Raw genomic sequence first — 16,037 nt, forward strand, 5'->3', positions numbered from 1 at the left:
TCGTCCTCTTCGTCCTCCTCTTCCACCTCGTCCTCCTCGTCATCAGCGTCTCGCTCTTGCTGTGCCTCGGCCGCAGGTGATGGGTAGACTTGCGAAGGAGGACAGCGAGACACTGTGTTGGTTGGGATAGCTGTATGTATGTGTTGTAGCTGAGCGGCGTGCCGTTTTTGTGGCGACTCATTGTAGATCGACGAGCTTTCGAGGCCATAGAAATTGCCATCTGGCAGCAACGCCTGGGGCACGTCCAAAGCCCGCTTCCTACCCTTACGTGGCGAACTATTGGTGCGTGTACGTCTGGCGTATCTGTAGTCTCCCTCCGTAAGGTGAGCATTTGCCATAGTTCCTGTTGCCGGGCCAAAGTTCGTTTGGGCAGGGGTACTAGCGCTGCTGAAGCCAGCCATGCATTCAGTGTTGACCATCCAATTAATTGCAGCTCCCATGCCCATGTCATCGGCTGTCGCGCCTCCTATGGCTGCACCCGGAAGATTGATGCCCAAACTCGCATCGAATTCGAAATCCGGGTCAACAAGATACGGGTCAAAGTCGGGGTCATCGTCCTCTTGCTCTTCCTCAAAATCCATCATCATGAAGGGAAGCCCACCACTTCCTTGTAAATGACCCAGAGGCTGGCGTTGCATAGGCGAAGAAGAAATATGCGAGGTAGAGAGTCCAGAAGAATTCGATGGATTACCGCTGGTGGAAGTCCGTTGTATAGGATGTGCAGTGTTCAAGATGGGCATGCCGGCCGGACCAGTAGTGGCATTCGCTGGGTAGTGACTGTTGCTGTCATTACCGCTATGAGCGCCACGAAGTTTTTGTGCAGGATCTAAAGCAGAGTGGTTACGGCTGCTGCTCCTGTTATTGCTGATGTTGCTTATCGTCTGGTTGCGCTGCGCTTCTTGTTGGCTCATAAGCTTTTGAAGCAAAGCAGTCAGATCTTGCTCTCTCAGCGACTGCTGCGAAGGAGACGCCGCAGCCGCTGGGCCATTGAGCTTGACCTGCAACGCATGCCAGAATCGCTGGAATCCATCCGCCCAAGATTTGAAAAAAGTTAGCCAGAGTGGGTACATCGCGCCGACACCCAAGCCATAATCGGCTCACCTGTAGATTTGCCTGCTCCTCTGGTTTCAGCCCTTCACTGCTCCCGAGCACTTGCGTCAAGAAAGCGATGACGCTACCTGTATCTGCGGCCAGGGCAGCTGCGGCTGAATCCGCGGACTGCGCGCCGCCTTCTCTTGATGGATCCATCTTTTCCTCGGACTCCCTTGGGCCATGGATGCTTTGACGTACTCAGGCGTGATTGTCAGAGGCAGAGCACACGCTTTACATTGAGGGTAACCCTGCCCCTGCCATTTCCTGTCTTCCGCCGGCTCAGGAGATACCTTAGCAGTGCATTCTGGACGTCGACGATCGCAGGGGATGTGCACCTGATAGTTAGGAGGGGAAGATGCTACTTGAAGTATATTACAACCGGTTGCTTACCCTCCTCAAGCGCAGTTAAACGAATACTTGAACCAGTCGCGTCACGGGAGGACGCGAATCGCGATGACGCCCTATAGCATTACGTAAGTATTTGTTTTATGGAAGATTTAAGCTCATGCAATCTCCACTGACCGTCTGCCCTACCAAGCCCTAGCTGGGTACACTTAGAAAGGCGCCAAGGGTTATAGGCGGCGGGTAACATGCAAAATATGGACTTAGTGTGTATTGACGATTGAGTGATGTCTGATGGAGTTGGACCATCTCTGCTCGCCTCGGGGTTGTGCAAGCTGTTCCTTTTTTTGCAACCCATTCCAGGCTGCACTTGAACCAAAATGTAATTGCCCCAATATATATGGCGCCTCTCGCCTCTCCAATCCAACATAACACACAGTACTCTGCAGAGCAGTATCATAAGACAGTAGGGCGAGAAGAGGATGTAGAGTGGCTTGTATTCGTGAAGTGAAATGGCCGACTGGATACAGATGGGTGTTCTAATATTCATAGGCGACAGCTGAGCTTGCGATTCCCTTAGTACAGCCGGTGTAGGCATAGCGAGATCGAAGGAAGCGATAACAAGATATTTGTGTAGGAGAAAGGGAAGCAGTTGGTCGAATAGCGAACGAGTAGAGGTTGGGCATAGCGAGTTGAGCATAAAAGATGTAATAGTGATGATGTTTACGTAGAGATGTCGATTGGTTTTGATGATGACGTTGCCACCGTTTGTGTTGTGCCTCAGATCCGGTTGTCTGTATCTGGCGGACAGCGGGCTTCCTACGCTGCCCATTTGCTAGTCGTGGCACCGGCCTACTGCGATGCTGCGGAGGAAGGCGGTGCGCATAGACGCCCTGGAAAACCGAAAAAGCTTCGCCGCAATCAATCTTGAGCAAAAAAGTTGCGGAGTGCTTCATTACGTGTCGCCGTTGTCCACAACCTGCCGGAAACCCGCAAGCGCCGGTACACAGTTCGTCCGCTCCACGGCGATTGCTCGAAGAGAAAGAAGTCGGAGCCTCCGAGGAACAAGACGCTTTACTGATGAGTGCAGACAACACATTGCCGCGTTTGGTCTGTAGGCTGAACACTGCCAGGGCAGGCCTATAAGCCGCACCCTGGAGCGCCTGTGACTCTGTGAGCCTCCCCCCAAACGTACACTCATGCGCCAGGACCACACTAGCCCGTATGAAGAAGCTCATCTACGCCGATTAGTCGACTACGGAGCACGGACGAGGGCACAACCGCGCGATGGTAAATAAACTTTGGAAAGGCGATGAAGCGAGCATAAATAGCTTGCGACGCTTTCACCGGCCCATCTCTGATTTAACGTGCGCGCCACTGATCGACGCGTAGAGATGAGCACCATTTCTCCCGCTGTCTCCTCCGTGGTAGCTGATAAATACCGCCAAACGAGAGACGAGCGACAACCCGCGCTGATGCATACACTTGTTTTTTCAGTTTCCGAAATCGGAGGATCGGTATTAATGGTATCTCGTGGTCTCCGCTCTTCTGTGATTTGTCACCTAATCCTATCCAGTGTGAAAACCCTGCGGACATGCGACGACCAATCCAGATTCAGACAACCTTAAACTTCTCGCGTCTGTTCGCCGCATGGCGACACTTCTTGTTTGTTGGTCTTTCCATGGCGTCTTGGCGCCTTCCCGGTGCCGTCCCTCACACCTCACTACTCGATACTCACTTGCGCACTTTTAGTATGAGCTGAAGGGCTCGCCCCGCAAGACATGCGCATGGCAACCTATCGCACCCTCAGCCGATTTTCCCTTCCTTCACGTCGTCTGCGTTCAAGTCGCTGAAATGCCGATGATGATAAAAGGAAGCGCACCATCTTGTACTGACCGGCGTCCCTGCATCAGCGTCTCCTCTGCTCGCGACTGGGTTCTTCTTCTTCGCTTGATCCGTTTCTTGTGAAAGGATGCCTCTCTCTTCGCCTAATCCTACCAGCGGTCTTGTTATAAGCGACCTGTATATGCAAGACTCCTGGTCAGTACAGCAATTCCGCGTATCCAGCACGACAATTGGCCCTGCTGACCAGCTCAATCCTGCATTCTGGCTTTGTCTTCTCATCATCGTCCTCCTCTTGAATGGTCTGCGCTCGTGCTTCTTCAATCATGTGCTGGGCAAGGAGGTATGGAATCTCCATGGCTCGGAGCAGCAGCGCACAATGTGCATGTACTGCATGTACCTCATCGTGACGGGCGTTGCACTGGTCTTGCAGCTACTCAGCACCTCCAGTGCCTGCACTTAGCACTTAGACATTGCACCTGCGAAACGGATATTTGTGGCTGCTGAATTGATCGTGATGCTCTATCTAACAGAGCTTCTTTACCGTAAGGTCAGGAGTGCTCAAGGGCCAGCAACGGTATTGACGATTTCGGACTGAATGAACTCCCCTGAATGCTTATACCGACACATCAGGTGAAAGAATGCGCTACCGGATGGTTGCACACCACATATTCATCATTTTCATTATAGTGTACCTCAGCACCATGCTCCATCACACGTGAGTATGTGCGAGACAGGCCGGGCTGGCGGCTTCTTCTCTATGTTCATGTCTCATGATTGTACAACCCCGTCCGACAGTCAAAACCCATCATACCTGCTCACGTGCCTGACCTTGACGTTTCAGGCGACAACAGAGCAGCTCACATTTGCATCACTACTTGCTTATCGTCTAGCAGCACAATGTCGTTCGCGTTGTGCTCGCTTTCTCCGCTATCCAATCTCTTCTGTGCAAGCTTGCCAGCATTATCGTCGCCATCTTCATCTGGGTAAAATGGCAGCGAGCAGAGAGTCAAATATCGACAAGTTTCGTATGAGCTGGTCAATCATATTTTGGCTATTCAGTGTGCAGCTTGTCGCGGACTAGGTCATTCAGGCATACAATCTTCTTCTTGTTGCCAAGAACATGAAATCGCCGTGTCAGATCGCCTCGAACGGCGCGGTATCGGAACAGAAGTCAGCATCGACACAGTCACTTTCAGATCCCAAGCGCGGTATGTCGAGGCCAGCTAGAGCCGCAAATGGCAGCGTTGCATTCACCATGGAGGAGAAATCTCGGCGCGAGAAGGTCTTCTTGGAACAAGAGATGCAAGAGCCGGTCTTGAGGCGTTCGGGGAGTACGGGCAACAGTTATCGTCCGACACGCTTTCGTTTGAATTCGGCGACTTCGCAGTCACACTTACAACCTCAGTTTCACTCGCACCTGCATTTCCCCCTGCCGCACATCTTAAGTTCCAAAATGCATAAATATGGCTCGAGCACATCGACGGCCTCGTTTGTGACATCTGTTGGAAGCGCAGCTTCTTTCGAACGACCTCAGCTGTCATCAGCACTCGCACGTTTCGTGCACCCGGAAGAACCTCGTCCTGCTTTCCATCTCTAAAGAGAATGATCCGCTTGCAAGTGGTTCTGCAAGAGTACAGCATGGAAATGTGCGCTCGACATCTGCAGTCTCCTTCGTGCAAATACCATCAGCAGCACAGCGAAAGCCATTTCCACCATCACCCGCACCAGTCAAGATTGTATACCAGGGCTATATCGGCATCAAGAGAGCAGACTACCGGTCACATCCTTCTGGAGCTTCAATCACAACATCTTCCGAGGCGTCAGTATCAACAAAAGTACCACAATTGGCATTTCACCCACCCCCTCATTCATCACCCGCCTGTTAGCACACCCCGTTCATTCACGACTCGCAATGCAGCAAAGGGCAAGGCTCAATTTCTATCGAAGTCCGCGTCGTCAGGGTCGGCTCATCCCCGCATGCAGCACAGTCGCGCTAGTTCATAACCTAGCTTACGATGCATCGTCTCTGGATATTCCGATGTTCCCCCCACATCAACCGGCAAAACAGCATGGGTTCCATGAAGGAGAGCATCCCCCTTCAAATCTTGTGTTTGTTGTACTTTCATCAATGCCCTCAAGGTAAATATCTGTACAATTACCCAAAAATAATACACCATGCGCTCCTACTGCTCGTCTGTGCAGCTCTTCAACCACTGCACCTACCCAAGCCGAAAATATCTCGTGCCTAAACACAATTTTCTTGCTGCCAGACCGCGTGGACATCTAACAGCCAAAGGCCACCCAGAAGCATCGCAACCGTAAAGGGTGGCGTGATAAGTGTTGCTACCGCTTACTATCTCATGCAGCTCACCTCTGCCCATCTTGACACGAAGCAATGGTCACCAACATCGAGTCGAACTGATCAGCTTCAGGTGCAAGCGGCAAAGCAGGAGGTTTCCCTTCTGACAAACTGTGGTTCTTCGGGGGAAGCATGTGTAACGTAGCCCAGCTGAACTACAAGCCGCATCTCCTATTAGCGAAAAAGTAGCAATATGGATTTGGGCTGGTTGATGTGCTCGGGCTTGTTGTCAATCATTGTCAATGGCGGTGATACCGACAGTACGGCCCGCTTCGGAAGCGGTGTGTTCCAGATACCGTGACCTGCCAACGCACTGCATCATCCTTCAATCATCCTCTGTAGTCGCGCCACAAGCGCTTTTCGCTTCCATGCAAGTGTAACGAAAGCGAACGTTTTCTTCGACACTCAGCGTCACCAATGCCCCCGAGCGCTTCGTGCGCTCGGATGGCACAATCTACGTGGCGGGCGAGAACATAGGCCCGATGTCGCCGCCAAATGGCACAGCTGATGTGCTTGCGGCAGAGCACGGTAGCGCAGAGATTCAGAAGCTGCTGAATGTGGTCAAGTATATCTGTTCAAGACTCGAAGTTACAGCTTCTTTCCAAGAGGTCTTTGACGGTCATGGAGAGGGAAGAGCAAGGCAGCAAGAGTGCTTACAACGCAGTTGTGTTACTGACTAGTAGGACCTGATGGCAAGCCCATCTTTGGGTCTTTAGCAGACTCGTCGCAAAGACAAAGGGCGGCCTTTGCAGCCCACTGAACAGGTTGCGACATCGATGATCTTTAATTGAAGGAAATACAGCGATGGTGGGAGGCATCCTTATAGAGCACCGCACAGCTATTGCAATCAAACGTAGTTCGTCGCATCAAACCCTGGGCGCCGCCACGCGCCATTCCTTATACACGTGGCTTGGCCGCCCAGCCGACGCGAGCCGGCTCCGCCTCTGGAGCTGTCGGCCGGCTAGCAGAAGACCAAGTGCGCTTGATCGCTCCCGCTCGGCCATAGTTCGCTTAAGCGTCTTTTTAAGCTCGAACCACTCTATCTTTTGAGTTGCTGCATTCATCGCCCAGCCCGGGTTCGTGGTCGTAGCGGTGACGAAGCGCAGGCTCATGGCACGTGTCGCGTCGAAGCTCGGGAAGTACGCAGGCTGCGGGCAGGGCGTGCCGCACAAACATGTTCTGGCAAGGGTACTTTAATCTCTGCTACACAATCCTCAAACGCGGAGCCGACGCATACCAGTTGGCCCGCTAAAGAATTTCGATGGAGAATAAGGACGCCGGATGACCGATGAGAAGCGATCAAGAACTGATTTGAGGACTGGAGAGTCATGGTGGATGGTGGCAGAATTCACCAGTAACGTGCTACGTACGCGTGCGTTCTAAACGAGTCACGTGACATATCGTCACGCGTCTCAGTTGAGAGACTTCAAATCGACCACGTACATTTCATAACTCAGCATTACCACTCGGAGAATTACACAAAGGTCTCCCAGATCAAGGCTTCCCTCGCTGCTTGCTGCATCAATTCATCTCAGCTGTGTCGGCCAGTTGACCCATCATATTAAGTTGATGGTGGGCTCTTCGGGTGGCAGCTGTCGCGAGTCGTCAGGGAAAGCCAGGCAGGGTGGGTGCGCCGTGCTGCGTCCATAAGATCCACCTAATGGTCCTCTTATCCACAGCAAAGCAGGCCGGAACTGACTAGGATGCCAGACAACAACGCAGGCCAGAATGGGAAGGCTGGAGAGGAAGAGGAAGAGGAGATGGAGTTCGAACAAGTCGAGATCCCTGAACAGGCACGCGCGCCCGCTTCAACCAAGGCTGCGCAGTTTTCCGCCACCATGAAAGCGGAAGATGAAGAGGAGATGGAAGCGGTCGGAGTAGATTACGAGAATGATGAGATGGTGGAAGTTGGCGAGAATAGCGATGGTGAAGATATCTTGGCCGAAGTGGATGAAGACGGTGATGATGATGAGGCCGACGAAGCCGCAGCTGCGTATGCAAATCTGTACGGAGAGGATGGTGCTGCACCCAAATCCACGAAATCCAAGCACCCTGCCTCGGCAAACAGCAACAGGTCCAAGGTCCAAGGCAAGAACGCAGCTCTGCGCGTTTATTTTGATGGGAAAGGGCAACATGCGGGCGTGACCATCTCCCTCGATTATCAGTCGTCGCTGCAGCGCAAACGGAAACGAGAAGCGGATGCTGAAGAGGAGCGAAGACGTCAGAGACGGGAGAACATGATCACACCGCGTGATAGGCAGAACCGCATCGTCGCGCACAAGCTGCATGTACTCGCCCTGCTTGCATGGGCGAAGGGACGGAATGCTATGTTACAAGACGATGAGCTGCAGGTGCGTCTGCTGGGCACATGCGAAATGCATCACCGGAAGCTCACTGCTGACTGTTCGGCTGTTGTTGACCGATGGACCAGGCTTGGCTCAGCGATCAAGCCCCCAAAAACTTGATAGAAAAACAAAAACGCATCACACCGCGCAAAGAGCCGAATCAACGAGAGCGTGTGCGCCTCTTCGAATCCTTCCTCACCCAACTGACGGAATGGTGGAAGGGACAGTTCAGGCTAGATTCCACCATGGTCGCCGGCGCAGCAATCCGTCAACCAGATATTGATCTAGTCAATGGGTCTGGTATCACCTTTGGCAAGACCGGTAGAAGAGTTGATGGCTGGGTCTATGAAAGTGCTGCGCAGAGAGTAGATAGGCAAAAGGGGGAGAAGGAAGCCACGCAGAAATGGCAGGATAGGCAAGCGAAGAGCATCAAGGGGAAAGGGAAGGCCAATGATGATCCGAAGGGCAAAGGCAAGCAGGAAGCTAAAAGCTCAAGTGGTCAAGGGGGCCAGGGAGATGGAGCGAAGCCACTGGAGAAGACGCCCGAAATCTCGATCTTTCCACCTGGCGCCGTTTCACACACCAAGCTACCCGCTTATTTGCGCCTCGCCAAGCCCGTCGAGAGAATATCCAATGCTTCCGATCTCTTGGACCGTGCGATGGAGATGCGCGGCTCGCGCGAGACAAGCGCCTCGCTCTTCGCAGGCCTGTGTCGCGCGCTGGGCATTCCCGCTCGACTCGTCATCAGTCCACAGGTGCCACCGTGGAGCGTCGCGGCTGCAAAGGTATCCAAGAGTGGAGGAAACGCGGTCGGTGACATGAGCACGAATGCTGGCGGCACTGCGAGCGCAACAGCTAACGCGAGCACCGCGGCGAAGGTGCGAAAGCCGGGTAGCGAGGCAATGCGCCGCCTGCCGTCGGATGAAGCGACGAGCGACGACGACAAACAAGCCGCCACCTACTTGAGGGCAGACGAAGATGCCAGCAGCGCTTCGAAGATCCGCGCGAAAGGTAGCGTCTCGACAAGAATTCCTCAAGTCGCAAACGGGGCGAATGTCGCCAGCAGTGGGAGTTGCGCGCTTGCGACAACGACCCTTTCGCATCAATTCCTTGGTGGTGTTCGTAGCGCAACTGCGCGTGCGGCAGAGAAGGCTCAGGATGCGGCCACACATACTCATGGGACGATATATCGAGTTAACGCTAAAGGCAAGGGAAAAGGTAGAGTCGACGGTGCGGACAAAAACGGAAGCGATAGCGTGTCGGTCATCTCGCTCAGCGACAGCAGGGCCAGTTCGGTCGATGTGGTCTGGAATGGTGCAGGACTTTCTGCCAAACCAGGAGCCAAGACCAGCGTCAAACGCAGTACCGAAAGCGGAAGCGGTCGATTATTCGACGACGAGGATGACGAAAAGAGCGTGATCACTGTTCATTCAGACGCGTCTTCCGCTGCGATTAAGGCTCGAAGAAAGGGAAAGGGAACGAGTGGGGCGGCTGTCCTTAAGGAAGGCAAAGCAAGGCAGGCCGATGCTGAAGCCGAAGAGAACGACTACCGGGACGAAAAGTGGCGAGGACTCACGGCGCCGTTGAAAGTCACGCCCACCGTGAAGCTGCGCCCGCACAGCCGACGACACGCCAAAACAGGGCATGTGGTGGCGGAAGGGGATGGCGAGCTAGAGCCGGTAAACTTGCAATACCCGCCTACCGTCTGGGTGGAGGCTTTCTCCAAGCCATTTCAGAAGTGGCTCACCGTCGATCCGATCCGCGGCTTTGTATTTGCCACCGGCAACAGGTACATGGAGCCCGTTGCCGCAGACCGGCAGAACAAGCTCGTGTACGTCGTGGCCTACGAGGAAGACGGCTACGCGCGCGATGTGACCGCTCGGTACACCCGGACGCTTCACAGCCGCATCGCACGTATGCGTCCGCCGCCGAGCAAGGCCCATGGCGATTGGTGGGAAAGCGTCGTCCGGGCGATCTCGAGGCCTTTCAAGCTTGATCGTGACGCAGTCGAGGATGTGGAACTGGAAGACAACGCAAGTAAAGAGCCGATGCCTTCCAGTGTGGCAGGCTTTAAGGACCATCCGGTCTACGTGATTGAGAAGCACCTAAAGCGAGACGAGGTGATCTTTCCTCCCACTAGCGCCGGTACATTCCAGAATACGCCAGTGTACCTCCGCTCCAACGTGCTTACTTGCCGCTCTGCGCGCCAGTGGATGAACGAAGGTCGCGTTATCAAGGAAAACGAGCAGCCTTTGAAGCTGGTCAAGTCTAGGGCGTACACCATCGGTAATAAGCGAGTTGAAGAGCAAGCTAGAGCACAAGGACAGCAGCTACCACAAGAAGGTCTCTATGCGCGTTTCCAGACCAAGATCTACAGGCCTCCTCCAATAGTCGACGGCAAGATTCCTACGAACTCGTTTGGCAACATCGACTTGTACGTCCCGAGCATGCTTCCAAAGGGCGCTGCGCACATTCCATTCAACGGATCGGCTAAAGTTGCCAAAAAGCTGGGCATTCCGTTTGCCGAGGCTGTTGTTGGTTTTGAATTTCGCAAATTCAAGGGCATGCCGAAAATGGGCGGCATCGTCGTTCTGGTAGAGCACGAGGAGGCTGTTCTAGATGTGAGTGCAATGGAGGCGAAATTTGGCGCTTGAAAGTGCAAGCTGCTTACATTGACTCGTTTTTCTAGGCATTCTGGGCATCCGAACATGCAAATGTCGAGCGTGAAGCCAAGAAGCGAGAGGAGCGAGCGCTTAGGAATTGGCGCCGGCTCATCAATGCGGTCAAGATTGCCGAGCGCGTTAATGCTGAATACGGCAGCGGTGATGGCAAGAAGAGATCAACAAGTACACAGCCCGAAGTCAGTCGTCTACGAATTCTGGACAACGACAATGCAGCAGAAATCCCCCAGGTACAAGCAGGTGGTTTCATTGTGGACGATGATGAGACGGCACCTGGAGGCTTTGTGGTCGATGAGAGTAGTGCGGAGGATAGAGAAGCGCAGAAGAATGGAGAGTCAGCTCGGACACCATCGGTTGTACCGAGCAAGTATGGTGGTAGCTGGAACAAACTCGGTGGCTGCTTCCAAGTTGGAGTACAAAATCGACTTGCAAAAGGGGTTCCGTCGGAAGAGGAGCTATCTGAGCCAGAATCGCCAGTCGCGCCTGACGAAGGCGAGCACATGCTCGCCCAGCGTTCTTCCCGCCGCGCCAAACGTGGAAAGATAGTATCCCTCGCCGAGATGATCTCCTCAGAGCAAGCAAAGGCGGAACCACCGAAGCCTGCCACTGCAGATTCAAAGGCGGGCCGGCAGAATGGGTGCAGGCGGAGTGCTAGGCGCATGCGCAGTCCAGAAGACGTGACCTTAGCTCAGCCTAGTGAACCGATACCCAAGCGCTTACGAAGAAGTCGTCCGAATGGCACCAGGGCTGTGGCAAACGTGACATCATATGCCTCAGCGGCTCCTCGCAGATTGTCACGTAGATCGGACGCCGCTGCCAAGAACGCTCAAAAGCTTGAAGAGTCCAGACGGGCCGAGGAAGAACTGGACGCGATGCTAGACCACATGGAATAGAATATCTCAGCCAATGCACTCTGGAATGCACTATTCACGCAAAGCAAACAACTGACTTCGGCATTGTGCAAAGTTAGTCGGTTCTGGAGTCAAAGTACATGAGGTCATATGAATTGCGACGGCCCTCAGATGCAAGAAAAGAGGCGCAATGAACGAAAATGTACGTTGGTGGGGCATGGTCGTGAAACGAGATAGTGTCACAACTGTGTGTATATATGAGATTGCTATGCTTGCTATGCTGGAAGGGATCGGATTTGCGTTATGCGGAGGTGCGGGTGTCAGGCGTGCATGTACTTGTTGACAGGTAAAAAGGGGGAGAGCAGGCGTGGAAGCAGTGTGATGTAGGTAATTGCGAAAGGGGGAAATGGGTCGCGTGTCGTGTTTCAAGTGATAGGTGAGAAGGTTGACTGACCCTGAAAATATCTGTCTTGCGTTGAAACGGAGCGAGATGCGAAACGTGATCGATGATGTAACGTGTACCTTTTGATGCATGCGCATGTGTTGGATTAATGACAGATGGGCAAAAGTCGCGCAGCTGCTTTTGAGCAAGCCTCTAGAGGCGAGCGGGGCGAGCGAATTGAGGAAGGACGTCACATGTGGTATACACCTGGTAGTAGGCAGTTTCTTGAATTTTCTTCATCCTCCTGATCTTGCTCAGGGCTCGTATTCCGGTCTCCGCTGGTCGCCGCAGCCGTCTTTTCGCGATCCTCGAACTTGTCGAAAATCTCGAGCATTTCGCGCCCTACGGATGGTTCCAGCTCTGTGCCATCACGGGAAACCTTGACTTGACGGTTGTCGCGCCAAGGGTTGCGCAGCTTGCGCGTGACGTAGAAGGGAACATGCCTGACTTGAATCCATTCCACCTTGAACGGCCTTCCGATCGCTTGTGCAGGCCGACTTGGCAGGCCCTCCGCGCCTGCTTCGAGCATGTACTCCAGCTCCGAGGCTTTCTGTGAGCTCTCGCGCTCGTCGAGACGAAGGTTGTGGATGAGAGCGCGTACGGCCAGCTGCTGCAGATCGCGCGCTGTGCTGGCCATCGAGACGGAGTCGGCAGGGTAGATCGATCCCCCGCTGATGCTCCCGCACTCACTGCCTGGCAGCTGCTCGCCGAGCATGTCCTTGCAGGAAATGCCGCCGACATCCGGTGACAGCAAGCGCCTATTGCTCTCTGGTACCGATGTGGAAGCTGAAGAGCCTCCTGCACCAGGAGCCCAGCTGAGCGGCATCTCCTCCTCATTGAGCTTAGTGATGTCGTTCGGCGATGCAATCGGCTGCAGTTCTGAGCTGGTGCGATCACCAAGCGCGCTAAGAAAGCTGGTGGGAGCGAAGCGAGACTTGATCTGATCGCCTTGCGCGTCGGTACCTTCTTCGAAGATCGTCTTGGGGCGATTCGGATGCCCTCCGCGCTTGCTCATCAACGGACTGTGCTCAAGCTTCGGGGTGGATGGGTGAGGCTTGATGGGACCCATCATGCGTGCGACGCCAAACCAGCCTCCGGATTGGTTGGCGCTGAAGAAGAGATAGACGGATTGGCTGTTACGGAAAGCTCGGTCGAGCACGTCCTCGTTGTGCAGCTGTGTCGCCCAAATGCCTTTCTCGACGGAGCGCTGTAGTTCTTCGACTTGATGGCTTTTGAGGACAAAAAAGCGCTCCTTGAATGCCGGATGACGAAGCAGCGACGAGTTAGTTGAAGTATACGATAGGGACCCGCTGGAAACGCTTGGAGATCCGGACGACCCGTCGTAAGCGAGAGCCGGTGGCTCAGCCTGTGACACACCTGGCAGCCGTGCATCTGCCGGAAGCTGGCGAGGCGTCCCGCCCGTCGACTCGGACCTTGGGCTACCTGGCTCGCTCCGCTTCATATTCGAATCCTCTAAGTTCAGACTGGTCACGGACCCGGCCAGGGTTACTTCAATGGCTGTGTTTTCCCCAGCAGCTGTCCCTTGCCCTTGTCCTAGCCGGACATCTTCCTTACGCCTCTTCTCGTGCTCCTTGATATATGCGATATGAAACCCCTTCCCACGCTGCCCAGCAACACCCGCCTGCACCTCCTCGTCTTTCCTGCGTACGCGGCAGACGAGCCGCGGACAGTGCGGATCCAAAGGCCGCAGCGCCTGGCCAGCGAAGAAGGCCACGGCGCGCTGCAGCACCTCAGCATCCTTGTAGTTGACGAATGCGCAGTTCGAGCGCGAGATGATGAAGATGGAGAGAATGCCATGCGGAGGCGCGGCGGCACCTGGGTCGGCGACCTCTGCGCCGGCGATGGCGGCTTGCTGCGGCAGCGCCGCGGGCAGACCAGCGGGCTTTGCTGGTGGAGTTGTACCGCTCTCAGCCGGTGGCAGGCGACCGAAGAATTGCCACAGCTCCGGGATCGTGGCGTCGGTGGGAATGTTGCCGACCCACATGACGTGGTCCGATCGCTGCGGCTGCGAGTTGGGGTCTTGTAGCCGGCTCGGCGGACGAGGAAGATGCGGGGCGATCGCAGCAGACTCAGCTGGCATTCCCGAAAGGTGCGGCGCATGCAACGGTGAGTGTTGTGACGAGGAGGAGGTTGATGTTGAGAGCGGCTGGACGCCTTCGGCGATCGTCGGAGGACTGTCAATTGGGCTGCTTGCCGGGTCTGTGATCGGCTTGTTGCCCGAGGCGGAAGTGGCGGAGGATTGGCGAGGTCGCATGCGTAGACTGTGCAACGAGCCCAAGTTCTGCGTCAAAACGAGGGATAACGTGCAAGGGGTTATCAGTGATCGTTGCTCCCACATACAGGAAAGGTCCAGCTTGCGCACTCACCGGACCGCCTCTCGAAGTAGAACTTTGACCTCTACCCCTACCAGTCCCCCACAGCTGACGGGGCGGCGGACGCGCAAGGACGCTGCCCATGGCGCCGGGCGCAAAGCCAACGGTGCCCATGCCGAACCCATTCGGCGTATGCACGTGAAACGCGCTAGCGGCCATGCACGGCATGCCTGGGGCTCCTCTGGCTGCTGCTGCCGCCGCGGCGGCGAGGCCGGGTGCGTGTACGAGAAACCCTGGCGGCGCTACTGGTAACCCGTCGTAGCCCGGTGCGTATGCCTGCATGGATGGAGAAGAAGTATTCCAGGGGTACAAAGGGATATACGAAAGCATGCCGGGCGCTAGTGAGTCGAGATGCAAGATGGGAGGCATGGGGGGATGGAGTCCTTGTGTAATGATCATGATGACTTACGCTGTACTGGAAATAGGCAGGAGCCTCCATGCCCTCCCGAGAGGAAGTGGAGCATCTTGCAGCACCGCCTGCTGCCTGTTGCTGTGACGCTGATCCATCATCCTGCACGCTGTTCAGGCTTTCCGCCGTTCCTTCGTACCCTACCCCGGGCATCCCAGGCTGGAATGGATAGCCGTACATGTACCCGACAAATGGCGCGCCAACTGCTTGATCCGGAGCGGCAGCGTGTGTAGCTCCGGCCAGACGCCCATAGACGTCGTAGTATGTCTCTTGCATGGCTCCCGCAGAACCATGGGAGCCTTGCCGTTGTGCTGCTCCGCCTCCTACGCCTCCATTTGTGCCAGCCCCGCTGATCAGTGGAGACACAGGGTATTGGTGGTACGAGAACATGCCAGCGGAGGCGTTGCCAAACGCCGATTCGGCTTGCATGCGAGAGCCTGCGTACGGATATCCAGTATAGTGATGATGTTCCTGCTGTTGGTGGTGGTGAGCTGCGTCTAGCGAGGTCCACATGTAAGGAGCGTAGCCCACACCTCCAAAATTGACTTCAGATTGTCAGTGTGAAAGTAGGGGAAAAGATTAAGCGTCGGATCTTGAGTGCACCCTTTGTGCAATCTATCTGCACATACCTCCGGCCTGCAGCTCCTCCTCACGTGAACTGGGTTGCGCAGCACCAGCGCTCGGAAGACACAAAGAGTCATCCATCTTGGTAGAGGGCTTACGCCAGCAGTGAATGTCGCTAGCTGGCAGCTAAGAAGCGAGCTGCTTGCGGCTCACTGTCTGGTATTCTAAGTGTTCTGTAGCCGCAAAGGACCTGGCACGTTCAGAAGACATGCAACATGGACTGAAGCATGAAACGCTCAGACCGAATGAGGTCCAGCCGGATTCTGTAAAGTGAAAAGGACGAGGGTGGCAAGAGAAATGTCAATACTCTAACCATGGGATGCGATTCGCAGTATGCCGATATCACCCGTTTCTACGAACCGTGGCAACGACTGCGATGCCACTGTCGCCTGACTCGCACATTCGTCATGTCGACTCTGTATTGATGCTATGATGCACTCACCAAGAAAGGGAGCCCAATACTTGTTGCCTTTCTGTTCCCGAACAGTGCAAATGGCGAGATGGAACGGCAAATACCTTGCTAGCAACTCCGCCAGCGCTTTTCAACAAAAATGCGGCACTGAACGCTTCCTGTCTGTGTAGATGGTAACGAAAAACTGACAGCTTAAATGCACAAGGAGCTGTTGAAATTGGCTGGAGTGCAATTCGGAAGGC

The 16,037-nt window shown here is 54.7% G+C and overlaps 3 protein-coding genes across 3 annotated transcripts; 1 reads left to right on the forward strand and 2 right to left on the reverse strand.

Moving 5' to 3' along the window:
• Window positions 1-1,443, reverse strand: K437DRAFT_36896 (uncharacterized protein; the record flags this gene model as incomplete). The annotated part of the gene is made up of 2 exons (XM_013384964.1): window positions 1,102-1,443; window positions 1-1,019 (listed from the first exon to the last, which is right to left on the reverse strand). Coding segments are annotated over exons 1-2 (1,166 nt in total), but the record flags the coding sequence as incomplete, so codon positions are not given.
• A 5,689-nt stretch (window positions 1,444-7,132) lies between these two features.
• K437DRAFT_259728 (Rad4-domain-containing protein) lies at window positions 7,133-10,593 on the forward strand (the record flags this gene model as incomplete). The annotated part of the gene is made up of 3 exons (XM_013384967.1): window positions 7,133-7,262; window positions 7,318-7,989; window positions 8,070-10,593. Coding segments are annotated over exons 2-3 (3,172 nt in total), but the record flags the coding sequence as incomplete, so codon positions are not given.
• Window positions 10,594-12,147: 1,554 nt separating this feature from the next.
• Window positions 12,148-15,464, reverse strand: K437DRAFT_270817 (uncharacterized protein; the record flags this gene model as incomplete). The annotated part of the gene is made up of 4 exons (XM_013384968.1): window positions 12,148-14,259; window positions 14,345-14,626; window positions 14,760-15,304; window positions 15,389-15,464. The coding sequence occupies 4 exons, from the start codon at window positions 15,462-15,464 to the stop codon at window positions 12,148-12,150; spliced, it is 3,015 nt and encodes a 1,004-aa protein (XP_013240422.1).
• Window positions 15,465-16,037: the final 573 nt, after the last annotated feature.

Source organism: Tilletiaria anomala (genome assembly GCF_000711695.1).
Source record: "Tilletiaria anomala UBC 951 chromosome Unknown K437scaffold_135, whole genome shotgun sequence".
In the NCBI taxonomy this organism is placed as follows: Eukaryota; Fungi; Basidiomycota; class Exobasidiomycetes; order Georgefischeriales; family Tilletiariaceae; genus Tilletiaria; species Tilletiaria anomala.